Below are 26,779 nucleotides of genomic sequence, written 5' to 3' on the forward strand. Positions count from 1 at the left end.
GGCGCCCTCAGGCAGACGCTGTGGGCAGAAGCCCCATGGGACTGGCAGATAAGCCTCCCTGCTCCAGGGCAGGCCTGCACACAGCTCACAAGAGGAAGCTCGAGTCCACCCTGTTTGGAGGGTGCCCTCTGCTGGGCACAGCCGGGCTCAGCGCCGCCCCCCACCCCAGTCCCTGGGGGAACCCGGGCATCCATCCCCTGCCAGGGGCTGCCTGGGATAGGTGGTCAGAACTGGATTTTGAAAATGAGACACACGGAATTCTGCAAGAAGGGCAGCTTTGGCAGGAGGCTGGGGGGTGGGGGGGCGGGCAGGGCAGCAGGAAGATGCTCACCACCGGACACACCCGGGACAGCGGGCTGGGTGGGGCTTCCCCTCAGGCGGCAGCCCCAGGCAGCTCTTGCACCCTCTCAGCTGTGGGCTGACGACGCACCCGCACCCAGGCGGCTCCAGCTGAGGACCAGAGGCTGTGCTGCCCCCTGCTGCCCGGAGCCAACCCCAGCCTGAAGGACCAGAGTGGACACCACACTGGATCTTGCCCGTGCCCAGCACCTTGCTGACCATCCTAAAGTTGTTCTAAGGCCACGTGTTTTCACTTTGCTTTATCTGAAGCCAAAAAATTCATCCAAGTGACTCTGCTCCATCTGGGAGAGGATGGCAGAGACGACTGCCCTGCCCCGTGCCTGCCCAGACCAGCAGACGCGCTCTGGTCCAAGTGTGAGCCCAAGAACGAGAGGAGACGAGTGCAGGTGCGTCAACTTTATGTTTGGATAGGACACAGGGCACACACGCTCCGGAGACGCTGCAGGGCGCCACACCGAGGCTCGGCCGGGGCAGCTGGGCAGCGTCACTGTGCAGGCACGGCCACCCTGGGCGCGGGAGCAGGGGGCCCCCGCGGGCCGGGCACGGCGGGGGCCGCCTTCTGGCTCCTTTCTGCAGACAAGCGCTCCAGCTGCTCTGTGTAGAAGCCGTTGAAGTCCAGCCTGTGGGGGAAGCGGGTGGGGTCCTCAAGCCACCTCAGTCACCCTGGCGACCCCTCACCACCCATGGCGAGGTCCAGGGCACTCGAGTCACCAGCACACGTGCACACACAGCCCAGGCGCCACCTGCTCCAGCGCCAGTGAGAGCAGAGCTTAAAGACAAGGAAACCCCCAGGTCAAAGGGCAGACAAGCGCCTCCAGCCCTGGGACTGCAGCTCTCGGAGCCCTGGGCCCTGGACGTCAGGGCCCTCGGGCAGAACAGAGCAGTCCCAGTGTCCAGCTGAGCCGGAGGCCGCCCAACAGGAGCTTCCGGGAGCAAGGGCTGCCCCCCCTCCACAACCTCACTCCCTGAGCATAAACTGCGGGCCCAGAGCCGCAGACCCCACTGCCTGAGCCTCGGGCCCCGTGCTCTGCCCTCCACAGTCCCCCCCCCCCACCGCTTGGCCCTTGGGCCCCCCCAGATCCCACACTCCTGCCCCCATCACGCCTGCTGCTCGTCGCTCTGGGGTCGCAGGCAGCGCACCCTGTGGGAGCACAGTCCCGGCCCTGGCGGCGAGGCCACCTCGCGTGCCCGCCACGGCAGGCGGGGCGTGGGGAGAGCAGCACCCCCTCACTGCCCGTCTGGAGACAGGGTCTTCCCTTGTCCGGTCCTGGCTCAGGGTGCAGTGGCCGGTGCCGCTGACCCCGGCCTGGCCCTCGGAACACAGACCGATTGGGCCGGGGGAGGTGCTGATATGGCAGCCTCACGCGTGCACACACGCGAGCACGCATGCAAGCACTCACATACGCACACCCTGATGGATGTGCGCACACTCACAGACGCATGCACACGTGTGAACACCCAGACGGCCTTCTTTCAGCAGGTGGCGCGGACCAGCACCAGCACGCGGAGGCCAAGGACGCGGCCTCAGTCACGGCGGCTCACGGGGCGGGGGGGCGCCAGGCAGTGCGGGGCGGGGCGGGGTCTGGGGGCGCAGGGCACTAAAGGGGCTCAGCAGGGCGGAGGGGTGCGGGGCTCGGCGGGGCAGTGGGGCACCAGGCAGTGCGGGGCTCGGCAGGGCGGGAGGGCGCCGGGCAGTGCGGGGCGGGGCGGGGTCTGGGGGCGCGGGGCACTAAAGGGGCTCGGCGGGGCGGAGGGGGCATGAGGCTCAGAGGGGCAGTGGGGCACCAGGCAGTGCGGGGCTCGGCAGGGCAGGAGGGCACCGGGCAGTGCGGGGCGGGGCGGGAGGGCACCGGGCACTAAAGGGGCTCAGCGGGGCGGAGGGGTGCGGGGCTCGGCGGGGCAGTGGGGCGCCAGGCGGTGCAGGGCTCGGCGGGGCGGGAGGGCGCCGGGCAGTGCGGGGCTTGGTGGGGTGCGGGGCAGTGAGGGGGGGCGCCGGGCGGTGTGGGGTTCAGCGAGGCAAGGGGCAGTGCAGGGGCTCGGCGGGGCGGGGGCCCACCTGGAGATGACGCTGGCCATGCCGTGCTCGCAGTCGCTGGTGCTGTAGACGCTCAGCCGGGCCAGGAGGTCGAGCAGGTGAGCTGAGAAATTCTTATCGAATTTATTGATGGTGGCCTCGAAGCTGGAGGCCAGCTGTGGCGCGTCCACATGCTCAGCCAGGCACTGCAAGACACGGCGCCCCCAACAGCTCAAAACCCGCTCCTCTTTTTAAACAAAAGAACGCGTCTTAGAAAGTCATTAATAAAAGGTAAAAAGTTAGGGCATCATATGAATTCCTGAGACGGGAGGACCTAGGCCCATCCAGGCAGGTGGCCCTGCGTCCCTAGCCCACGGAGCCAGGAGCCAGGACGTGGACCGCGGGGCTTCCTCAGGGAGCTCGGATTTTCAAGCTGCCCCTAGGCAAGTGGGCAACCTGGAAGTGCCCGCCTGGGTCACCTTACACCGCCCGCCCTACAGGATACACACCTGCACCTGATCAGGTGCGCAACTCTGCCAACTAGACAGACTCTGTTCAGGGGCCACAGGGCCCAATCTCCGTGCTCACTGGGCCCCTGTGGGTGTCCCCACGACCTGGCCTAACCACACACCCTTGGATGACACAGCCCTGCCCTGGGAAGCTGGGAAGGGAGATTCTCCACGGCTTGTGTTTGGAACGTAATTTAAAAATAGTCTTTTTATGAACCAAAGGCAGGCAGGAACGGAAGGACGTAGCAAGCAGGCTTCTAAGCACCGTGACCCAAACACTGTGTCAAATCCGAGGTGAGGAAGGAGGCCGCCGGGGACGTCTGCGCGGCACCACCCACCTTGCGGGCAAGCTCCTTGCGGGCGCGTTCCTCAGCCCGCTCGGCCTCCGTGGGAGGCCCCTGCATCGTGCCGTGCTCCAGTGTCAGGCGGCCCAGCTCGCTGTCCAGTTTCATGCTCTGCGTGAATCTCTTGGGGGTCGGGAGGAATGCTCGTCAGCCACAACCAACCTCCGCGAGGAAACGTAGCCCCTGCGCGGCCAGGACGGGCTGCAGACTCGGGTCGTGGCTCCCGCCCCGCGCCCGCCCCACACCCGCCAAGTCCCGGCGGCACCTGCATGCAGTTGGTGAACATGACGCACACGGACATGAGCTTGGAGAAGACGCGCAGGAGCTCGGGGTTGGTCAGCATGCAGTCCTTCAGGCAGCTGTCCAGGAAGCTGGTGTGGTGCCCCAGCACGTCGTCGATGTTGGAGGCCTGCGTGGGAGGCACCGTCGGGGGCACCCGAGGGGACGGCACCACGTCCCCACGGGGCTGCTACCTATGCTGCTCCGCTCCTCTTTTAAACAACCCTGGGGCCTCTTAGGGAAAGCCTTCAAAATGTTGCTAAAAGATCACATTTAATGTGCCCCACAAGGTCTAAGATTTTGGTTTTTAAAGACAAAATACACTGCTCGCTGTACTTTCGGTCCTGGAGTTTGGTGACGTGCCCTTGGCTGAAGGGCCCCAGGGCCCTGGACGGGGTGCCGGCCCAGCGCCGAGGCTCTGAGGGAAGGACGCGCTCCTCCAGCAGCCTGAGCCCAGGAGTCCTGGGCGCCCTGCCTCCCCTCCTGGGAGCTGTGGGGCCCGGTCCTGCCTCCCTGGCCCCTGAGCCCGCTCTGCAGAACCCCCCCCGCCACCCCCGGTGCAGGGCTGGCTGGGCTGGACTCACGGCCCGCAGGTTCTTCTCCAGGACGTGCCAGGTCGGCTCCATCACCTCGAACATCATGTAGTACTGAATGTTCTGCACAAAGTTGAGCATCCGCTGCCGCAGGGTGAAGGCGCCCGCAAACCTGCGCGGGGTGGAGGCGTCACACGGGCGCCCCGAGGGCCCGGGCCTCCTGCTGCTCCACACCCGGAGGGGCCGGGGCTCCATCCCGCGTGCACGCAGCACAAAGGCGGGGCGGCGGAGGCTGCAGGTGCGTGCCGCAGGGCTGTGCTGGGTGTGCGCAGGGCCCGCCCGCCCCGGGCACCGCCCGCCCCAGGCACCGCGCGCACCACTTGGCAGAGTGCAGGGAGCGCTGCTTGGCGGCCTTGCTGCTGATCCACACGCTGCAGAGCTGCCGCTCCACGTGCTTGCAGTAGAACACGTGTCTGAAGAGCATCTGGTAGCGCGTCAGGGCCTTCCTGTCAGCACAGGACAGGCGGCTCCAACCGGCGCCGGGAGCTGCTGCTGCCCCGGACGCCCCGCCAGAGGCTCGTGGGGCAGAGCGCGGCCCAGCAGCCAGTAACCCCCAGGGCACGAGCAGGCATGAGAGCCCGACGCACACCTGTTAATGATCAGAGACAGGGGCCACTTGACCACATAGTCGAAGGAGAAGGCCTCCAGGCCGCTGAGCGTGAGCTCGGTGGGGTCGGCGTGGACCATGGCTTTTTCCTGCTTGGTCTCGATGGCCAGGACCCGCAGCAGCTGGGTGATGAGGTCGTGAGGCATCAGGTCGATCTTGGGGAAATGGACGAACAGCATCACACGCTGCCACACCCACCCCAGCATCATGCCTGGAAAGTGAGCCCAGACCAAGGAAGCGGCCCAGACACACGCTAAGTCTGGCAGATGGCCAAACGCACCGGACACCCACTGACAAGCTGAACCCGAGCTGCGGGAAAGGCAGAGCCACACACGCCTGCGTCAGAAAGAGCGCCTCAAGTGGGCAGCCTCACTCTACAACTCAAGAAACCAAACCAATAACCAACTAAACCCACAATCAGTAGAAAGAGAAAGAGAATAAAGATTAGAGCAGAAATCAATAAAAACACAACAGAGAAAGCAGATGGAACCAAGTTAGCTGTCTGAAAGATTAGCAAAATTGACAAGTTTTTAGCTATACTTAACTAAAAAAACACACACAAATTACTAAGGACAGAGGCCCGTGTCCCTGCCCAGCGCAGCCGCAGAGGCCCACGGGGAGGCTGGGCGCCCACAGCCCAAGACGCGTCCCAACAGAGCCTGGGCACTCCTGGGAGCGCCCCCCCGCAGGGAGCCGCGCTCACCGAGGGCCCACCTTAAGGTCGTCTTTGAAGGGGTCGGTGTTGGCGGTGCTCATACGCAGGGCCAGCTCCAGCAGCGCCTCCAGGCGGGTGGGCGTGATGTCGTCCACCGGCTTCTTCAGCTCTTCCTCTGTGAGGTCCATGAAGTGCACGAAGAAGTCGCCCTGGCCCATGAGGAAGTAGCGCTTGATGGACCTGCGGGCAGGCAGAGCCCAGACTCGCCCGGCGCTCCCCAGTGGGTGCCAGGCCACGAGGGGCTAGGTGGGGCAGGGAAGACATGGAAGTGCAGCGCCCGTCAGTGCCCCCACCGAGAAGCACACTTACACGGGCGTCAGAGGCCAGCTCAGAATGAGCTCAAAGGAATGGGGCACAGGCCTACTGCACCAGGCTGTGCAGGAGATGCCGCCAGATGGGCACGGAGGGGGCTGCAGACGGGCCCCTGGAGGACAGGGAGCTGCTGAGCTCACGCACCTCAGACGGGCCTCAAGCCCCTTCTCCCCAGGAGGAAGCCTCGCACCTCGGATGGGCCGCGAGCCCCTTCTCCCCTCAGGTGGGCCGCGAGCCCCTTCTCCCCAGGAGGAGGCCGCGCACCTCAGGTGGGCTACGAGCTCCTTCTCCTCCATGAGGAAGCCCAGCAGCACCTTGCTGGCATAACCAAAGGCCTTTTCGATCTGCTCCACGTACGCCCGCTCCTTCAGCGTGTAGATGACCTCTTTGGCCGCTGGACAAGTGACGTCATGGCCACATTCTCTGACCACGTTCAGGTATTTTCCTGGAAAGGGATGGAGAAAAGCACATCGCAACTTTTGCTGCACAAGTGACCAACCGCAGGCCTGGACCCGAGAGGCCGCAGTCCTATCGCTGGCCCGAGGCCAGGAACAGAACCACCTGGGAGAAAACGGTCCCAGAAACCACGCCCCCTGCCCCGCCCAGAGCAGAGCAGCACAATACAGCCATCATCCACGGAGCGTGCGACTTCCTGCGACTCCTCACCGCGGACTTTCCTCATCGAGGCCACGAGAATCACCTCAGAGAGCCAGACGCTGCACCACTTCCCAGCCTGCCCCCAGCCCAGCTCTCAGAACCAACGTCAGGGCCCTGGCTGGAGCCTCTCTCCAGGTGACGTGTAACACATGTGTCTCTACACAGGTTCCTGACCCACAAGGTGATGCCTAGAAGCACCGCTGGCCCAGCAGGGCCTGTGCCCTTCTCTGCTTTTCCTTTGCTGGCCTGTGATGCTGGGAGAAACACGGCACGTGCGTCTGGCCTTGCTCCTGGTTCATCACTGAGCACCTAGAACCCTCTCACCCCACCTGAGTTCACACCCTCGAGGGGACTCCTGGCCATCCCTGCAGACCTTCAGGAGGCAGGCCGGCGGCCAGAGGGACCAACCACATGGCAGGACAGTGAGACCCTCGGCCCTTCCCCTGATACCTGGGGAGGAGAGGGGCTGGTGGTCAAGTTAGGGACCAACAACCCACGAGAGGACCGGTCGTGCCCTGTCCTGGAACCAACATGATCCCGCTACGGGACAGGCTTGGAGAGCTTCTGGGCTGATGAGCACGTCCACCTGCCAGGAGGGAGGGGCCTGGCGGGCCCCAGCTCCTCGGGGACAGACACACTCCCGAGTTGGGACCCTCCAGACCTGCCCTGCAGACCTCCTCGGGCTGTTTGTCTGTATCCATTACAACATCCTTTATAGCAGGCCAGCGTATCTGCTAAGCGAAGTTTCCCCAAGTCTGGGGGTCGTCGCAGCAAATATCAAACCTGGGGAGGACCCCGGGACCCTGACTGGGGGCCACACTGACAGACATGCAGTGGCCTGGGGACCCGATGCCCATGGCGGGCGTCTGCCGGGGCAGGCCTCGAGGGAGGCCTGATCCCTGGGCCACACTGCCCCGGCGGTTAAGTGTCAGAGCCGAGTTCAGTGGGGTGGTCCCCTAGCTGGTGTCCACGGGGGCGCTGGGCGCTGGCTGCCGTGTGGAGACCAGGCGCGCGGGGGCGCGCGGGGGCGCACGCTCACCCGTGCTCAGCACCTTGCCCGCCATCTTCTGCAGGAAGGACGGGATGTGTCTCTGCACCACGGTGTAGCGCTGCTCCCAGTACTTGTCGTTGTAATCCTCCTGGATCTTCTCCTTGCGCAGCTCGCGTTCCTCCACCATGAACTCGCTGCAAGGCAGGGCGCGCGGTCCCAGGCGTGCAGGGGGCGGGGGGCCGCAGGGCCGCCACCTCCCCGCCGCGCGGCCCCCCGCCCCACCTGTACGGGTCGTCGATGATGCCCCTGTAGATCCACTTCTCCAGGATCTCGAAGTAGGGCACGCTGGCGGCCGTGGTGAGGTACAGACACAGCTCCTGCGCCTGGCTGTCGCCCGTGCAGCTGAAGCTCCGGTCGTGCAGGAGGCTCAGGGTCGCTCCCCCGACACACTCGCCTTTATCCACCGAGGTGGCTGCCGGGGAGAGGGCGGCGTTCAGTGCCGAGAGGGCCCCTGGCCACGCTGAGCGAGAGCCCTCAGCTGATCTCCCACCTTCTCAGGGCAGAGGTCCTCTTTCTGGGATAAATTCAAACTATGAAGCTGGGGTTTCTGGGAACTCCCAGAGTCTTTCTCTCGCAAATTCATAAAACGTAAAGCTACACAGCCTCGGACCACTTGAAAAAATCGAAGACAAGCACCTTGACCCAGAGGGTCCCTCCCACCAGGCCCTCACACCTAGGGAGGCCAGGATGTCCACAGTGCGCATGGCTGGCTGAATGTAGAACCAGAGCTTCTGCAGAGACAGCAGGCCCTGCCTCTGCAGCTGCTCCAGCTGTGTGACCAGGATCAGGTACTCCTTCAGCAGCGTTCTCATGGCGGCGGCCAGCGCGTGGTTCACCTGTCCGTACTCGAAGGAGGACTTCTCCTCGATGAACCTGAGAGGAAGGTGGCCCTGAGCACGAGCAGCAGGGGCTGCATCTCGGGAAGGATGGCCCGAGGTGGGCGCCACCTCCCGCGCTCCTCCGGGTCTGCGGGCCTCGCATGGAGGCTGGCCTCTCTGCAGGAGGGCTCCGTGCGCGCGCTCCAGTCACTGCGGCAAGCCGGGTGCCTACCTGGTCACTGTGGAGTAGCTGGCGGCCACGGGCAGGATCCTGCTCACCAGCTCTCGGATGGACAGGTCCAGATTGGGGTCCACGAGGAAGGTTCGGCTCTGCCTCCCGGTGAGGGGCTGGGCCGTGATGTACCTGCCGTCCACACCCACCAGCACGTACAGCAGGTCCTCCACGACAGCCGCCTCCTGGGAGGCCAGAGGCAGCGTGCCTGTGGGTGCAGACACCAGCGGGCCTCGCCTCCAGAGCCCCACTCCACTGGCCTCTCTCCCCCACCCCCTCCCGCCATGTAACTTCCTCCAGCACTGCGGATGTGAAAACCAAGGTGGCCGCCTGGCTTAACTGATCCCATCAGGGAAGCAAAGGTTGAGACTCCACAACCTCCACCAGCAGAGGCGCTGACCACCTGACAGGCAGGGACCACACGGCGAGTCTGGAGCTGACAATCAGAGCCTTAAAGCAAGAGAAACCCTCCACACACAATAACCGCTTCATCTTCAAAGGGACGTGTACGTCTTGGCCTCACAACACTCACAACCTGGTGAGGCTGGGTCGCTCAGAAGAAGGCCGGGACCAGGCTGTGCTGTGGGAGGGTCAAAGACGGGCGCCACGGTCACCACGTGGCCAGGAGGAGACACCAGGGAAGCTGGAGCCTGTCGCGGATGTGGGAATCAGGAGAGGGACGTCAGACAGCACACTGGGCCACACGGGGCACAGCAGGTCCCTCCTCACAGATGGGGCCCCCCAGAAAGGGAAACCTTCAGAGTCGGGAGCTCTGCCTGAGGCCCCAAGGCTGGGGTGGGGGCTGGGGAGGGGCGAGGGACAGAGCCACGTGCTGCTCAGACTCCAAGAAACTGGCTGTGTCTGCAGGACCTGAGCCCGAGGCTCGGGGACCCAGCGGGAACCACACACACGGTTAGAAGCGACAAGACGCCTGTGCCCGCGCCCTCGGGAACAGGCCAGGAATTGTGGAGACGCGAGTCTACGCTGCCCAGCCATGGGCTGGATGGCCCAGGCAAGCAGATGGAGCTGGAGGCTGGCGTGAGGAGGGACGGCCTGGTCATGGGCAGGGGGCATGCCTCTGCTGTAGGAAGGGACTCAGGCGGCAAAATGACTGTGGGGGGCACCACGTAGCTGGCTAGGGATGCCCAGCAGGGCTGCTGCATGCCACGCAAGGAGGCAGGGCCCCCCAGGAGAGGCTACGTCAGGGGGACAGCAGGGAGGACCGAGGATGACTGTGATGGTCACAGGCATCTTGGCACGGATGGCACTGGGGCCTGTGGTGCCAGGCCAGGGCGTGACGGAGGCCAGAAAGGTGACACAGGGCCCGTGGGACAGACGCCAATCTCGCCACCAGAGCCCACGCAGTGTGGCTGTTGGAGGGAAACGGGCAGGCCACCTGTCCTGGCCAAGTCCTCCCTGAAATAGCATCACACGAGGTGGCCTCAGGGGCCACCCTCAGGCACAGCTCACCCTTACCAGCGGGCAGCACAGCAATCCCGCTACAAAGAAAACCTGCCACATCGAACCCCATGAGCCCAGCCGCCCTAAGAACCAGCGCCCGGCTGCCTCCGCTTCGCGGAGCTGCACCTCCCCTCAACCCGGCAAAGCCTCCCAAGAAGCCTCCAAGCAGTGCCTCACGCGGGCCTGGAACCTCCTGCGTCTTCTAACTGATCCAAACGTGCAAATCAACACTCACAGAGTGCACGACCTCGGGGAACAGCTTCCCTCAGGGGTTTTCCTACGGAACCTCTTTGGATCATGTTGAACGTGCAGCTGCCCCAGGAGGCAGGGCCCCAGGCTCGTCATCAGAGCCCCCCCCACCCCCACCCCCTACTTCCCCGCCCTTGGGTGTGGCCCCGGGGACCAGGCTCCATGAGCCCCGCCACACGAGACCGCTGCAGGGCAGGCTCCTCTAGCGCCTGTAAATATGGCCGTGCCTCCGCCCCCGTCTCCCCTGTACACTGTGAGCAGAAGGGCAAGACACAGCTCTCTGCCCCCAGGGGGTCGAGACATGGGGGAGGGGCACAGACACCCGCACGCCCCAGCGCCCCTTGGTGCTTGTGGCCGAGGCCATCGTCCTGATGGCAGAACCTGCAGGGGCGCGACTCACTGTCGAGGACGACGACCCTGGTGATCCCGCTGCCCCCAAGTCCGCCCAAGCCCTAAGACACGCACGCTCCCGAGAGCCGGGCACAAACCAGCCCAGACGTGGGCACATCGCCACCCACCGGTGGGGGGCAGGGTGCGGAGGCCAGCGGGTACCGAGTGTTGCCACATGGCCGAGGGCAGCAGAGGGCCCGGGGGCGGCACGCCGCCACCCACCCACCCACCACCTCCAAGGAGATCAGCTTCCCTGTCCCAGTGAGGCCCCACTGTCCAAAGCTGTGTGTCACCTACCGATGGGCACAGCCGTGTCTGCGCCCGTGCCTGAGCCGGTCAGGAAGTCCCCAAGCAGCGTGGGCCTCTCGTACACCCACGCCGGGAAGACTGGGAGGCGCTGCCCTGAGTTTTTTTTGTTCTGCTTGTCTCGAAGCAACTTTCTCGTGAGTTCCAGAGACTGGGGGGGAGGTTTTTAAACACAGAAAGAAAACACACACCTTTAGTACAAACAAAGTTAACACACTTACTGTATGAAAAGACACATCCCTAAACGTGTGTGAGAAACAAACACATGTGGAAGCGAACCGCACGTCGAAGCCCATCACGGTGATGGGGCGGGGCCAAGGCAGCAGGGCCAAGGTGGAGCAGGAGCCCCTCAGGCACACAGGCCCCCAGGGCCCTCAGCGCACCCTCACAGCTTCCCCTGGCCCTCGGTGCAGACCCGAGCTGCCAGCTGCACATAGTGCCCACTGAGAGCTGGGCCAGAGAAGGGGTGCCCGCACCTGAGCCCCCTGGGCTGAAGCAGGGAGACATGGCCCCGCTGGCACAGGCAGGGAGCAGTGGTCCCCAAGGGCGCCCCGCATCCAGAAGCACTGGGGGGGAGGGTACTGGGGCGGGCAGAGCTGTGAGGAGCCACAAGGTGCTGGACACAGAACGTGCCCAACCGGCACGGGCCTGCGGCTCAGACCTCAGGGTGTGGTTCTGAGGGGCTCGAAGGCCCAGAGACAAGATGGGGGGAGACCCCCGGAGAGCCGACTGGGGCCAGGGCAGGGTCAGAGGAGCAGTAAGAAAGGGAGACAGAGCACCACCGCACACCAGCTGCCCACGCCCCCGAGGGAGGCAGAGCCAGGCCCGTGCTGGCCAAGCCCGCAGTGCAGGGCAGCAGACGCCCCCGCCCCCAGGGCAGGCCAGAACCTCTCTCCTGGGGCCCAGGACCCCATCCCAGGGCCAGTGCCCCTGGGCCAGTCTCCACAGGCCAACACCGTGGCCACCTGCTCACCTGCTGCCACGTGGGGCCTGTGGCCACGCTCCCCAGCTGCTTCCTCAGCTCCTCCAGCTCCTGCATGGAGATCTTGGAGGCTGCGGCAGGGGCGCCGAAGCTGGAGGTGCTGCTGGCCGCAGCGCTGGCCGCAAGCTCTGCTCTCTCCTTGGCGTTCTGCTGCAGGTACTGCAGGGTCTGGAAGCATGGGGCCCTGGCGTCACGCTGGCCACACAGAGCCACCCCGCCGCCCTCCCGCAGCTCGGCCTGCGGGTCCTCCAGCTGCAGCCTGGTTGCCTTGGGCTGAACGCCACGAGCTGCCACGTCCCCAGGTCACCGGACAGGACCCCACACCCATTTCCCATGGCTCGGCCTGTCCTCCGCAGGTGTGTGAGACCGCATCCCTTCAAGGGTCCCGGCATGGGGCTACCAGGTGTCCCTGAACAGACCCTGGGCCTCGTGACTCGAGAGGAAGCACTGACCGGCCCCGCACACCCTGGGGCCACAGCTCGCACTCTTCACGTGCACATCTCAGTGTCACAAGCAACACACGCTCAATTCAAGAGATGCAAACAGACTAGACGACGGAGGACACAGCCCCTCAGCCCCAGAGGTCACTGGTAGCGCTCCTTGTGCCTGTCACCATCAGGGCCCACGTCCGCTCGGGTGCATGTGAGTTATCTCAGTGCCGCGGGCCTGAGGCTGAGGGTCAACAAGGGGCCAGCACCAGGGAACAGGAGAGAACATGGGCCAGGCAGGACACCGCCCACCCGGCCCCAAGCCCGGCACACACCTCCCTGTCCTCCGTGAGCTTCGACAGCAGGTACACCAGGGGGTCCAGGTTCCTCGTGTTCTTAGATTTCAGTTCATCGTATTTCTTCAGAAAGTCCTCAGGAGTACGAGAAAATTCTGCTATTTTAACCTCAAAAGCACATTCAGAGTGATTTAGAGACTGTAACCAGGAACTTTACAAGGCTGTGCAATAACTTCCCCCCATAAAAAAACCAGGATGAAATCAAGGAGATGAGATAGTCATCCATCTCTGAAACAAAACCAAGGAGCAACCTGTCAGACTTGCCCTCATCTCCCCTGTGGCTCCCTCGCTTCATCCTCCTAAGTGACTCCCAGCCTCGCGTTTCTGTTAGTAGATGATGCATTCAGACTTTACACTTCCCTCTGGAACTCATCGCTACACACAGGTTCAGGAGGTATGTGTTCTCACTGATCAATATGCCCCCCTTTAAAATAAAGCAGATGCAACCGTGTGTTCTCAAACTCTGTTCTACTCAGTTAAGTTTTCTGAGTTATCCTTGTATCGTCGTTAGGCTGGCAGAGTAAACGCGCTCTCACAATGCTCTGCTTTAAATGTTCATACTTCCTCACTCGGCTGCTCAGTCTTGGCTGAGGCAGGCGGAGTCTCTGGTTGCGGCGTGTGGGACCTAGTTCCCTGACCAGGGACTGATCTCCGTGCACCGGGAGTGCAGGGTCGTAGCCACTGGGCCACCAGGAGAGCTCCCATCCTGGTTTAAAACAGACTTCAAAAATGTCTTTTACAGATAACCTATGATTTTAAATTGCACAGTTTTTCAATTTTTAAAAGTCCACTTTAAAATGATTTCACTGTGGCTAAAGCTGGGAGCTTGCTTTTCCACCCAGAAGAAAATCTGTGCCATGATGTGAACAGATCCCAGGACCATCTGGGCCTCCAGACGGAGGTCAGGCTGCCAGCTCAGCGCTCTCCAGGCCTCCACTCACTCGTCGGTGCACCCGGCGGGGAGAGGGGCCACGAGAAGCCGCCGGAGCAGAGCTGGGCAGAGACGCGGTCCACAGAGAGCATCGGACATCAGACGGGCACCACTGCGGCCACCCAGTGAGGAGAGTGAATCTGTGCCCCACACAGCAGTGGGGGCGGGACCATCTCACCCAGCCCAGCCCTGGAGGACAGGGTCACCTCAGCCAGCCCAGCACCAAGGGACGGGACCACCTCAGCCCACACAGCCCTGGAGGATGGGACCACTTCATCCCACACAGCACCTCACCCCACACAGCCCTGGGGGTCGGGACCATCTCACCCACACAGCCCTGGGGGTCGGGACCACCTCGCCCAGCGCAGCCCTGGGGGTCGGGACCGCCTCGCCCAGCGCAGCCCTGGCGCGGCTCTCACCTTGGCACTGTGTGCAGACACCGTGGTTGTGACATACGGGGTCCTGTTCTTCTGCAGCAGGTCGATGTAGACCTCGGCACCATCCCCTCCGTGCACCCGCAGTAGGCTGAGCAGCTCATTGACATCGTGGTGAATCCGAAATTCACTCATGATTTTGGCTCTGAGACATCACAACATGTTCCCCTAAATGTAAGAGACAAGCCATTTATAAAAACAAATCCTTACGTATAAAGAAAGTTTAAAGCAATCAAATTTGGCCAATGTCCGGTCTTGAGAAGCCAAACTGTCACATGAGCCAGCCTGCAGGCCCACAGCGTCCCCGGGCAGACCCCACTACAGCCTGCACTGACCAGCCTGGTGGGCCCACAGTGTCCCCGGGCAGACCCCACCACAGCCGGCACTGACCAGCCTGTGGGGCCCCTTCCTGGGGAGGCCCTTCCACGCCCCTGCTGGTGGGGGCTGTCTCAGTGGGCAGCTCTGGGGGAATCGGAGCCCTGACTCAGAGCCTCGGCAATTGCGGCCAGTGTCCGGGCTGCTCCCCTGCTGGGGGCTGGCACACACACAGAGAGCGGATGCAGGCTAAAGGCCTGGGCCTCCTTCCTCTGGGTGACTCCAGCCTCACACGGCCCTGGACCAGCGCGGAGCTGCTCCCTCAGCTGGCAGCCAGCACTTTCTGGCCCCAGCTGTACAGACACAGCAGTCCCTGCCCTTCAGGGGTCCTGATCACACAGGGAGCTCTGCACAGGCCTAAGCCACTTCCCGTCCTGGCTCCCGCCACAAGGCCCCAGCTGCCACTCTGGTAACCAAGATGCTGCCTCTGCTCGCCCAGGCCAGGTGTTCACATCCACCACGCACTGTAGCTGGGTGGGCTTCCCCTTCAGTCCCACCTGCCCTGTCAACCAGATGTCCGAACGTCTCCTCACTGGATATTTAACCTTCCAGGCCAAAACGGTAAATGAGATCCCACCAAGCAGACAGTAGTGGCCTGCACGGGGACTTCTGTTCTCCCACTGATGATCGGTCCAGTCAGCCATTATTATTAACACTAAGACAGCGGCGGACAACTAGATTCAAAAAACAAACATGAGCAGGCTTTACGTGCTTCGCATAAACGTCTGGACATACCTACGCAGGATTCGTAATTTGGGATCCTGTACCACAGGAGGCCCTGGGAAATTACAGGCAAGATTATTTCTGATTTTTATGAGGAGGTCTTTCAACAGATCCTCAAACCCTCCGTGATCCTAAGATTAGAACCACGGTGCCGACAGCTCCAGTGAAGACAAGTTATGAGTGAACCATCAGCTGGGGGAGCCTCAGCACACATGCCCACAGCGTGAATGTTGACTTGTAACCACACAGAGAAAGACTCTAAGCCCAAGTGACGGAAAACAAGCTCCCAGCACACGAACATCAGTCGTCAAACAGAGACATCCAACACTGGCCAGAGGCAGAGTATCTCCAGACGAGAAAGCCAAGAGCAAGGGTGAGCTGGCACGTAAGTCACCAGCACATGTACTTTTCACATCAGGAGGCGCTCACAGGACTACGGTCATGGGCCTGAGGCATGGCAGGGCAGGGGCTGAGGCTGAACCCTGACTTGGGGCTTCCAGGCTGTAGGACCCCGGACAAAAAGCTTGCCCTCTGTAGGCTTCTTCCGAAGGAGAGTGAGTACCAGACCCTACTCAGGAAGCTGTCATGGAGACACAATGCAGCACCTAAAAGTCTGCACTGTCGCTATCGAAGGAGCAGGAGTGAACACCGCTGCTGCTGCACATGGCCGATCACTGGAAACGGCTGTTACCTGAGGAAAAGAAAACCGGCCGGGAAGAAGGGCCAGCACCCTAAACCACGGCAACCTCGCAACCAGTCCCAGAGGGCAGTGAGGCGGCGCTGGAGATGACAAGCAAACCAGAAGACACACAGAGCTCTCACAGGGCCTCTGCGATTCCAAGGGCTTTACCCGCATTCTAAGAGGCTCCCAAGGCCTGGGGGTGTCCCGCAATAGCTGGCCCGAGGACCGCTTTGGACACGTGGATGCCAAGGACACTGCATCTGCCTGTGGAAGAGACACAAGCGGGTGGACAGGGCTGCTGTGAAAAAAGCTCACGGAAGCAAACGTTTATGTAAAAACTACCTTCGTGAACCCCCACACCTGCAGGAGAAAAGAGCGGACGTCCCACATCACAAGCACTGACGCTCCCAGGAGCCTGGGTTTGGGAACAGTTCCCGCGAGCTCTGCGGCTCTCACCGGCGGGCAGCACCGCCCTGAGAGGGCTTCCCGGCTGCGGCCTCGCTGGAAGGGCGCTCCTGATCCTCCCTGGGCAAGAGGCCGGGGGGCCAAACTCCGACCGAGCCCCCTCCACAGCGCGGCAGCGCCCCGCTCGACACCGCTCCGAGGAGCGTCCAGCGCATCTGGCTGGCGCTCCCGAGTGCTTCTCCCTGCTGGCCGCCGCCAGCGCACCCACAGACCCCGGCGACAGAGACTGGGCTGCCGGGCGCAGCAGAGCGACACAGCGAACCGTGGGTCTCCCGGAGACCGCTCGGGCTCCGTCCCAGAGACAAGGCCGGCGCGGAGGCCGCGGCAGCCCTTCAGGCGGGAGGCGCGGCGGGGAGCAAGCGCGACGCCGACGAGGGCCGGAAGGAGGCTGCGGGGCTCGAGGCCGGGAAAGGGGCCCGAGCCACCCGCGGGAGGGCCGCCCCGAGGCCGACTCACCACGGCCGCGCGCCGAAGCCCGAACCCGAGCGCGCCAAGCCCGCGGCCCCGCCCGCGGCGGCGGCGGAAGTGCCGCGTGACGTCACGTCCGGCCCCGCCCCGGCCGGCTCGCGGACGGTGGCCGGCAGGCCGTGCGGCCGCCGGCGCGCAGGGCGATGCAGTTGCCGCCCGCGCTGCACGCCCGCCTGGCGGGGGCCCCTGGGGCGGCCGCGCCGCTGCCCGTGCAGCGGGACTCCCTGGCCGGGAACGCGCCCTTCCGCTTCGCGGCGCGCCAGGTCCGCTTCCCGCGAGAGCACGAGTTCTTCGAGGTGCGTGAGCCGAGGAAAGCGAAGGCGGTTGCGGGTGGGGGCGGAGCGGACCCAGGTGGGCGGGGCCAACGCTCGGGGCGGGGCCCGGGTCCTGGGCGGGCGGGGCCCGGGTCCTGGGCGGGCGGGGCCCGGGTCCTGGGCGGGCGGGGCCCGGGTCCTGGGCGGGCGGGGCCCGGGTCCTGGGCGGGCGGGGCCCGGGTCCTGGGTCGCGGGCGGGCGGGGGTGCGAGCCCGCAGAGCTGTCTTCCGCAGGACGGGGACGTGCAGAGGCACCTCTACCTCCAGGATGTGATTACGCAGGTGGCTGCGGAGCCGGAGAGGCCCAGGTGAGCGCTGTGGCCCAGCTCAGGGCCCTTCTTGCCCACTCCTCACCCCTCCCTCTGCTCGCCCCGCCCTGGTGTCTGCTCGGGACCACCGACGAAGCCAGCATGGCTGGCCTCTCCACCAGCTTGCTTGTCCGTGAAGATGTATTTGTAATGAAGGCAGGGCTTGGGATTGCAAGAGAAAATCCGAAGCTTTATCAGTTTTATCCGAAGCCACTTAAGGGGAGTGGTGACAGGGAGCCTGGCGTCCTGGCCTCCGAGGAATTGCATCCCCACCAGGCGTCTTTCTGCCAGGGTGCCTGAGTTCACTTGTCAGGTGGCCGGCTGCTGCCAGGCGTTTGACGCCCTGGAGGACTATGAGCACCACTACCACACTCTGCACGGAAACGTCTGCTCCTACTGCAAGCGGGCCTTCCCCTCCGGTCACCTGCTGGACACCCACATCCAGGAGTGGCACGACTCACTGTTCCAGATCCTGGCCGAGCGGCAGGACATGGTGAGTGACGCTCGCCCACTGAGGCCAAGGGCAGTCATCACGGGGCCTGTCCCCGAGCCGTGTGCCTCATGGTGCTGGAGCCTGGGGTCCAGACTGGGCGAGGCAGTGGTCCCAGGGTCAGGGCGGTGACACGGTTTCTGCTGTAGTACCAGTGCCTGGTGGAGGGCTGCACGGAGAAGTTCAGGACCAGCAGAGACCGGAAGCAGCACCTGGTGGCTCACCACCTCTACCCTGCAGACTTCCGCTTCGATAAACCGAGGAAGGGCAGCCGGTGCGTGTTGCTCAAGGAAGCCGCCCGCTGAGCTCAGCAGGCCTGGGAGCGTGCGGGCGCTCTCGTGCAGCACCCATCACCCAGTGTCCCATTCGGTTGTGCATTAACCCTGTGAGGCAGGGGTTACTAACCGAGAGGGTTGAGCAGGTGGAGGCGGTGTTGTACGTGGCCAGTGTCTGCAAGGAGGACAAGAAGGTGGGGAGCTGCCTTCCTGGGTCTGTGTAGCCGGTGACCAGGGTGCCGGCACGGGGTCTGCTGGGGGTCCCTCTGCGCTCACGCTTCGCCTCTGCCCCCTCCCCCTCATCACCTCTCCTCCATCCTCACGTGGACCTTGGGGGGTTTGTCCCAGGCCGTGAGCCATTTCCTGCACATGGAGCCCTTTGGCTTTTTATCTGTCCCGTCAGTATTTTACAAGCTTGACCACAGAGCTGTGTGATATTGCTCAGCATGCACTGTGGGAAGTGCCTCGGGAACTGCCCTGCAGTTCGTGTTTTCTTTGCCTTTTCATTAACTGATCTCCTCAGGGGAAGCTTTGTAACCATCTAAAGATTGCATTGATTGAAATCATTTTGGACTAAATTGTTGTCCCCGGTGAATGGTCAGGAGAACCCGCTTCAATACGGGAGGTTTTTCTAAGACCTTGAATATGACATAGCTCCTTCCTTCCCAAGAAATCATTTTAAGGAGAAAAAAGTCATGCAGTGCGGGGTTGAGACGGTGGTGTTAAGGAGGAGAAGCTCAGTATCGTATGACTGGCTTTAGTGAATTTCTCACCTAATTGTTGTGGAAAGACGCTTGGTAACATTGATAGTCATTTACCACATGATACCATGAAGGTAGTGGTTTAAAAGACAAAGTGTGACTGTTACCCTTAAATTTATAAAACGTGGTGTATGTCATATTAACAGTCACCTCTGTTTGTCCTGGAATTCCAGTAGCCTGGAATTACTCTGACAAAACAGCCATAAACAGCCAAAACAGCTTTGTGAGTTCAGCCCTGGGGGAAGGTGGGGCTGCAGGAGCTGACCCCAGGAGAGTGCTCAGCCTCTGTCTCCCCAGCCCAGCCTCGCAGGTGTCGACAGAAGCCACCGGGGAGGACCGGGCACCCTCTGAAGGAGACGCCATGGAAGTCTGCTCCGAACACGCAGAGGCCCACCCAGAACCTCCAAGAGAGAGGCGGGTCTACGGCCACAGGTCAGTCCCTGGCCCCTTTCTGAACCAGGTTCTGAACTTGTGCTTCTGGAGAATTCTGGGTTTGATGCTGAGCGTCCCCACTGAGAGGAGCCGTGCTGGGTTGGAGTGTTGGCTTCTGGGGAAGATGAAAAGCCTGACCGCCCGCTGCCCTCGGGTGACCTGGAGTGCTGGGAGCACAGCCTCCTCTGACCGTGGTCTAGGTGGGGATGGAAAGACGCAGGAGGCGACTGCCCAGGTTGCAACCTGCCACCTGTCCTGCTAGTGCTAATGGTGTTTTTGTTGGATTAATTTGATTTCAAGTCTAATTTGGGGGTCAGGGTTGGAGAAATGGAGAAAACGACCAACAGGCTCACCCTGTCTGAGGGAGGATCTGGAGGCCCTCTGCGGCCTGCTCGCGGGTGTGGTCACTCTGGCCTGAGCGTGAGCCGGGCTGGTGGGGGAGCAGGGCGGCGGGCACGGGGCAGAGCGCGGCCACGGTGGCCTCGCTGGACGCAGGGAGTGCCCACCTGAAGAGCCCGTGGCCGCCCTGCGGTCCGCTCGGGAGGAGGGAGCATCGGAATGCGTCAGGCCCCAGGAGACTGCTGCTGCGTTGAGCCGTCTGTGGGCAAAACCACAGCGGTTTTGTGCGGACGATTTTCCGTTTCAGGGTACCGTCGACCATCTGTTTTGGGCAGGGTGCCTCTCGAGGGTTTAAAAGCACCAAGAAGAGAAGCAAGCGCCCGTGATGGCGGAGCCCGGCCGACCGCCCTGCTCGTCCCTGGCCGTGAACAGCAGCTGACTGGGGCCGCGGGGCATGCGCGGGTCCTGGGTAGGGACCCCTTGTGGGTGACCGGGGTTTGGGGAGCAGCCGCCACCCCGCACGACGCCCTCTGGAGACACGTGGCGTCAAGAGTGTTCCTTGAGTGCTGTAGATGGCTGAGACGCGTGGAGTAAAGGGCCTTCGTTTACATGGAGTGATGGCCATCCTTCTGTGCTGGGTGACAGGATTCCGTCCTCGGTGGCCACTTCTCAGAGGGGGCGATGGGGTGACAGGTCCCTGGGGGCTCTTCCTAGTTTTGGGGAGGTGCCCGCGGCCCTGGCGCCCGTGGTTGGGGCTGCGAGGCCTGCGGAGCCAGAGGGGCGGGGGGCGGCGGCAGGGCCCAGGCGGGGGCCCGGCCCGGTTTGGCGATGCAGGCCCGCCACGCTGGGCTTGGGAGCGGGGCCGTCCCCCTGCGGGGCCCGCTGGGCGCCTGGGTCTGGGCTCTGGCCGGGTCAGCGGGCGCTGGTCTCGGGCCCCTCTGAGCCCCGGCAGAGCTGCGGTCGTCTCCTCCGCGCTGTTCCCAGCAGCGCCGAGGTCGCTCACCACCCTGCCTGCCCCGCGGGGCGGTTCTGCACCTGGGCCGCTCTCTCTTCAGGTGGCCCCTCTGGCCCGTTCTCGGCTCCTGCTCCTTCTGGGACCCCAGAGACAGTCAGACGCCCGCACTCTGCCCTCCAGCAGCCCTGCCCGGTTTCCTGTCCCTCGCCTGTCTTTGCTGCATTCCGGGTAATTGCTGGAGACCCGTCTTTCAGTTCCCTGATTTTCCTGTCAGCTGTATCAGGTGTGCTTTTGAACTCATTCACTGGGTTCAATTTCCAAAGTTATGATTTTCAGTTCTTTTAAGTGCTACGTTGTTTTTCTAATTTGCTGGACTTTCATAGCTTTTATCAATCTTACCTTTTCTTTCTTAACGTATTAACCCTGTTGTACTCTCTCTGACTGGTGACACCAATACTTGGAGTCTGTGGGTCTGATTCCGCTGTCCTCTTTGCTGTTGCCTCACGCATGCTGCCTTCTTTCCTGGGGAATTTTGTGATGTTTGGCTGTGAGTTTTTATTTCTTGGAGTTTACCACTGGCGTTTCTCTGACACGTCTAAGTTCTAGCTGAAGAAATGAATAATTGTTTCTGCCATATGACTGCAGGTCTGTGATCTAGGACCACCTCACAATAAAGTATTAGAAAAACAGATTGTTAAAAATTGTTAGGTATGAATTTCCACCCCAATTCACTCTTCCACCCCTGCCCTTTCTGTGTTGCCTTTACACAACCCTAGCCAAAGGAGAACAGCTGAGGGATAGAAACTGACTCCTCGTTTCACTCATAGAAAGAGAAAGAGAAATAGAAATACACAGAGACCCATTCTTCTGCACCCAGTTGACAAAACCCAAAGGTCAGATGGCACGCCCTTCTGTGTGTGAGGTGGGGGCACCGTCATCTCACATGGGGCCAGTGGGGGTGCTGCGCGCTGCAACCCCCTCGGAAGGAGGATTTACCAACACCCAACAAGTCGCTTCTGCACATGCCTTTGACCTAGCAATCCCACTTTTAGGACTGCATTCTGAACCCACATTGCAATACTTCAAAAGATTTACGCAAAAGGCGGTTTATTCAGTGAAATTCTTAACAACTAAATACTGAGAACAACTCAAATGTCCCAATTACCAAATGACCTGAGTAGTTTTGAGAACTGAAATTTTTTGGCTTGGGAAAAAGATTTAGGAGCATTGAAGTTAAAAACCCATAGTCCTAAAAAAAAAAAAAGCAAACCCATAGTCCTGAACTTGAATTAAAAGTATTGTCATAATGTATATACCATATTTACTAAACCTACAACTTTACTGAAAGCCCAGATTAGTCTTTTGAGATCAAGGAAGCTATTGAGGAATACCAAGCTTGGGCTCAGGAGGCAGCCCAGAAAGGTGCTGCTGGTTGAGGGCAAGACAGCTGGTGTGGGCAGAACAAGAACTACAGCCGGAAGAAATACATGGAATATACTGGAATATACTTACATCCGTGAGCTCATAACGTCTTTTTAAAGACAAAACATGCTTCCACTGCAGAGACCCTGCTCCAGGGGCTGCAGCTGAGGACTCAAGGCTTCCTCCCCTGGCTCCCTCTCCAAGGAGCCGGCCCGGTGCCTGCCTAAGTGGGGCTGAGGCCGCCTGAGCACAGGGCGCCCTTCTGCCCAGCCCCCTCTTGGTGGGCAGGCCCCACCCTGGCACCACTAGGGTGCTGGGCCGCTGGTCACTTCCCCAGCTGTGGGGCAGTGGTTCTTGCCAGGAGAGATGGCGGAGAAGACCCCAGGCCGGCTCCCCGCTGCCCAGCTCCTGGAGCAGGGGTGTCACGGAAACGTCTGCCATTGTCTCCCCGCCGGCTCCAGAGTCACAGCTCGGAGACTGGGGCGCAGAGGGGTGAGCAAGTCAGCGCAATAGATTGCTCCTAATCTCTTCCCAGAGGACTGACTGTTTGCAACAGACTGTGGGGAAGTTCAAGCCCAAGTTCTCAAGTTTCATGAGGCGGTGGTGGACACTCAGGAGGAGAGTCGAGATAAGGCTAAGCTGGAGGCTGGTTCACAGGAGGGAACCAGGAAATAAGACCGGGGCGCCCTCGTGGGGTGGGAACATGAAATGCCAATGCAGAAAAGATTGTGTCGGATGCCGCATATTAATGCATACATATGGAATCCAGAAAAATGGTACAGATGAACCTATTTCCAGGGCAGAAATAGAGACATAGAGAGCAGGCTTACGGGAATGGGGGGAAGGAGAGGGCATGACGAGTTGAGAAAGCAGCATTGACTTACACGCACTGTGCTGTACAGCAGCTTACACGTGGAACAGCTAGCGGGAAGCTGCCGTACAGCACAGAGAGCTCAGTCTGCTCTGTGAAGACCGAGAGGGGTGGGGCAGGGAGGCGCAAGAGGGAGGGGCTGTGCGTGTGCTTACACCTGACTCACTGTTGTCGCACAGCAGAAACTAACAGCATTATGAAGCGATTATACTCCAGTTTAAAAAGAAAGACTGTCAGACAGGCCGGAACTGGATTGGTTAAGTTGTAGAGGAATTTATGCCCAGGGGGTTGTCGAAATCAGTAGAGCAATCAGCTGGCAATTCAGTTCAGTTCAGTCGCTCAGTTGTGTCCAACTCTTCACGACCCCATGGATTGCAGCACGCCATTCTTCCCTGTTCATCACCAGCTCCCGGAGCTTGCTCAAACTCATGTGCATAGTGTTGGTGATACAATCCAACGACCTCATGCTGTTGTCCCCTTTCATCCTGCCTTCTATCTTTCCCAGCATCAGGGCCTTTTTCTATGACTTAGCTCTTCACATCAGGTGGCCAAAGTACTGGAGTTTCAGCTTCAGCATCAGTCCTTCCAATGAATATTCAGGACTGATTTCATTTACCATTGACTGGTTTGATCTTGCAGGCCAAGGGACTCAAGTCTTCTCCAACACCACAGTTCAAAAGCATCAATTCTTCGGCACTCAGCCTTCTTTATGGTCCAACTCACATCCATACATGACGACTGAAAAACCATAGCTTTGACTAGATGGACCTTTGTCGGCAAAGTGATGTCTCTGCTTTTTAATATGCTGTCTAGGTTTTCATAGCTTTTCTTCCAAGGAGCAAGTATCTTTTAATTTCATGGCTGCAGTCACCATCTGCAGTGATTTTGGAGCCCAGAAAATAAAGTCTCTCACTGTTTCCATTGTTTCCCCATCTATTTGCCATGAAGTGATGGGACCAGATGCCCTGATCTTCGTTTTCTGAATGTTGAGTGTTAAGCCAGCTTTTTCACTCTCCTCTTTCACGTTCATCAAGAGGCTCTTTAGTTCCTCTTCACTTTCTGCCATAAGGGTGGTGTCATCTGCATGTCTGAGGTTATTGATATTTCTCCCGGTGACCTTGCTTCCAGCTTGTGCTTCATCCAGCCCGGCATTTTGCATAATGTACTCTGCATATAAGTTAAATAAGCAAGGTGACAATATACATCCTTGATGTATCTTCTCCCAGTTAGGAACCAGTCTGTTGTTCCATGTCTGGTTCTAACTGTGGCTTCTTGACCTGCATACAGATTTCTCAGGATGCAGGTCAGGTGGTCTGGTATTCCCATCTCTTGAAGAATTTTTCACAGTTTGTTGTGATCCGCACAGTCAAAAGCTTTGGCATAGTCAGTAAAGCAGAAGTAGATGTTTTCTCAACAACAGAATGGGAAAGACTAGAGATCTCTTCAAGAAAACTAGAGATACCAAGGGAACATTTCATGCAAAGATGGGCTCGATAAAGGACAGAAATGGTCTGGACCTAACTGAAGCAGATATTAAGAAGAGGTGGCAAGAATACACAGAACTATACAAAAAATATCTTCATGACACAGATAATCACGACGGTGTGATCACTCACCTAGAGCCAGACATCCTGGAGTGTGAGGTCAAGTGGACCTTAGGAAGCCTCACTGCAAACAAAGCTGGTGGAGGTGATGGAATTCATAGCTGAGCTATTTCAAACCCTAAAAGACGATGCTGTGAAAGTGCTGCACTCAATATGCCAACAAATTTGGAAAACTCAGCAGCAGCCACAGGACTGGAGAAAGTCCGTGTTCATTCCAATCCCAAAGAAAGGCAACGCCAAAGAATGCTCAAACTACCGCACAATTGCACCCATCTCACACGCTAGTAAAGTAATGCTTAAAGTTCTCCAAGCCAGGCTTCAGCAATATGTGAACCATGAACTTCCAGATGTTCAAGCTGGTTTTAGAAAAGGCAGACGAACCAGAGATCAAATCGCCAACATCCGCTGGATCATGGAAAAAGCAAGAGGGTTCCAGAAAAACGTCTATTTCAGCAGTTAGTGGAGTTTACCAGTGGGGTGTGGCCCCAGGGCTGTGTCTCCCTCAGCGCAGCACTCGCCACTGGGGGGTTGGGGGCGGCAGGGTCTGTGTGCAGCAGGCAGTCTTCACTGAAATAATCCAACCAGTCACCAGAGAAACAAACAATAAGGCCCAGGTGAATCACCTCAGATATGCAGATGACACCACCCTTATGGCAGAAAGTGAAGAGGAACTAAAAAGCCTCTTGATGAAAGTGAAAGAGGAGAGTGAAAAAGCTGGCTTAAAGCTCAACATTCAGGAAACTAAGATCAGGGCATCTGGTCCCATCACTTCATGGGAAATAGATGGAGAAACAGTGGAAACACTGTCAGACTTTATTTTCTTGGGCTCCAAAATCACTGCAGATGGTGATTGCAGCCATGAAATTAAAAGATGCTTACTCAGTGGAAGGAAAGTTATGACCAACCTAGATAGTATATAAAAAAGCAGAGATATTACAACTAAGGTCCGTCTAGTCAAGGCTATGGTTTTTCCTGTGGTCATGTATGGATGTGAGAGTTGGACTGTGAAGAAAGCTGAGTGCCGAAGAATTGATACTTTTGAACTGTGGTGTTGGAGAAGACTCTTGAGAGTCCCTTGGACTGCGATGAGATCCAACCAGTCCATCCTAAAGGGGACCAGTCCTGGTTGTTCATTGGAAGGACTAATGCTGTGGCTGAAACTCCAATACTTTGGCTACCTCATGGGGAGAGCTGACTCATTGGAAAAGACCTTGATGCTGGGAGGGATTGGGGGGCGGGAGGAGAAGGGGACGACAGAGGATGAGATGGCTGGATGGCATCACCAACTCGATGCACATGAGTTTGGGTGAACTCCAGGAGTTGGTAATGGACAGGGAGGCCTGGTGTGCTGTGATTCATGGGCTCGCAAAGAGTTGGACACGACTGAGCAACTGAACTGAACTGATACCACTCTAATGACAGAAAGTGAAGAGAAACTAAAGAGCATTTGATGAGGGTAAAATAGGAGAGTGAAAAGGCTGGCTTAAAATTCAACGTTCAAAGAACTAAGATCATGGCATCCAGTCCCATCACTTCATGGTAAATACACGGGGAAACAGTGGAAACAGTGACAGATTTTATTTTCCTGGGCTCCAAAATCACTGTTGACAGGCACTACAGCCATGAAATTAAAAGATGCCTTATCTTTGGAGGAAAAGCTATGAAAAACCTAGACAGCATATTAAAAAGCAGAGACATCACTTTACTGACGAAGATCTGTATAATCAAAGCTATAGTTTCCCAGGAGTCATGGATACATGTGAGAGTTGGACGATAAATGAGGCTGAGTGCCAAAGAACTGATCCGCTCTAACTGCAGTGCTGGAGAAGACTCTTGAGAGGCCCTTGGACAGCAAGGAGTTCAAGCTAGTCAATCCGAAAGGAAATCAACCCTGAATATTCACTGGAAGGACTGATACTGAAGCTGAAACTACAACACTTTGGCCACCTGATGGGAAGAGCCAACTCATTAGAAAAGACCCTGATGCTGGGAAAGATTAAGGGTAAGAGGAAAAGGAAACGCAGAGGACGAGATGGTTGGATGGCATCAGCAACTTAATGGACATGAGTTTGAGGAATCTCCGGGAGATAGTGAAGGACAGGGAAGCTTGTGCGCTGCAGTTCATGGGGTCGCAAAGATTTGGACGCAACTTAGTGACTGAGGAACAAATACCATGAAAGCCACAGAACACTTCAGATAAATAAGAGCTAAAAAATTAGAAACACATCTCATGCATGATTAACTTAACATTGCTAAAATGGCAATACT

The 26,779-nt window shown here is 59.6% G+C and overlaps 2 protein-coding genes across 4 annotated transcripts; one reads left to right on the forward strand and one right to left on the reverse strand.

Moving 5' to 3' along the window:
- Window positions 1–804: 804 nt before the first annotated feature.
- TUBGCP2 (tubulin gamma complex component 2) lies at window positions 805–16,780 on the reverse strand. 2 transcript variants are annotated; one of them, XM_068961219.1, is made up of 18 exons: window positions 16,730–16,780; window positions 14,014–14,196; window positions 12,643–12,738; window positions 11,871–12,047; window positions 10,889–11,048; window positions 8,492–8,699; window positions 8,115–8,314; window positions 7,664–7,853; window positions 7,430–7,575; window positions 5,998–6,178; window positions 5,421–5,601; window positions 4,689–4,861; window positions 4,417–4,545; window positions 4,091–4,211; window positions 3,493–3,636; window positions 3,222–3,350; window positions 2,417–2,580; window positions 805–980 (listed from the first exon to the last, which is right to left on the reverse strand). In XM_068961219.1, exons 2-18 carry the CDS (start codon window positions 14,161–14,163, stop codon window positions 845–847), a joined length of 2,685 nt encoding a protein of 894 aa, XP_068817320.1. In that variant the 5' UTR covers window positions 14,164–14,196; window positions 16,730–16,780; the 3' UTR covers window positions 805–844. The 2 variants fall into 2 exon arrangements, with proteins under 2 accessions (XP_068817320.1, XP_068817319.1); XM_068961218.1 differs by having other exon boundaries at window positions 12,643–12,771.
- Window positions 16,781–16,884: 104 nt separating this feature from the next.
- ZNF511 (zinc finger protein 511) lies at window positions 16,885–21,148 on the forward strand. 2 transcript variants are annotated; one of them, XR_011144148.1, is made up of 7 exons: window positions 16,885–17,037; window positions 17,289–17,362; window positions 17,654–17,855; window positions 18,002–18,126; window positions 19,186–19,320; window positions 19,967–20,128; window positions 20,715–21,148. XR_011144148.1 is itself a non-coding variant. In XM_068961575.1 (6 exons), the coding sequence occupies exons 1-6, from the start codon at window positions 16,885–16,887 to the stop codon at window positions 20,043–20,045; spliced, it is 768 nt and encodes a 255-aa protein (XP_068817676.1). In that variant the 3' UTR covers window positions 20,046–20,348. The 2 variants fall into 2 exon arrangements, 1 of the variants encoding a protein (XP_068817676.1); XM_068961575.1 differs by lacking the exon at window positions 20,715–21,148 and having other exon boundaries at window positions 19,967–20,348.
- Window positions 21,149–26,779: the final 5,631 nt, after the last annotated feature.

Source organism: Capricornis sumatraensis, chromosome 23 (assembly GCF_032405125.1).
Source record: "Capricornis sumatraensis isolate serow.1 chromosome 23, serow.2, whole genome shotgun sequence".
Classification (NCBI taxonomy): Eukaryota; Metazoa; Chordata; class Mammalia; order Artiodactyla; family Bovidae; genus Capricornis; species Capricornis sumatraensis.

Coding starts and splice junctions, on each gene's coding strand:
- TUBGCP2 (XM_068961218.1), bottom strand. CDS start 14,163: ATGAGTGAATTTCGGATTCACCACGATGTCAATGAGCTGCTCAGCCTA. Junction 8,315..8,491: donor AGCTACTCCACAGTGACCAG/GTAGGCACCCGG, acceptor CCTTCCTCTCAG/GTTCATCGAGGAGAAGTCCT. Junction 5,602..5,997: donor GAGCTCGTAGCCCACCTGAG/GTGCGCGGCCTC, acceptor GCCTGCCCGCAG/GTCCATCAAGCGCTACTTCC.
- ZNF511 (XM_068961575.1), top strand. CDS start 16,885: ATGCAGTTGCCGCCCGCGCTGCACGCCCGCCTGGCGGGGGCCCCTGGG. Junction 17,363..17,653: donor GCGGAGCCGGAGAGGCCCAG/GTGAGCGCTGTG, acceptor TCTTTCTGCCAG/GGTGCCTGAGTTCACTTGTC. Junction 19,321..19,966: donor AGGCGGGTCTACGGCCACAG/GTCAGTCCCTGG, acceptor TTTCCGTTTCAG/GGTACCGTCGACCATCTGTT.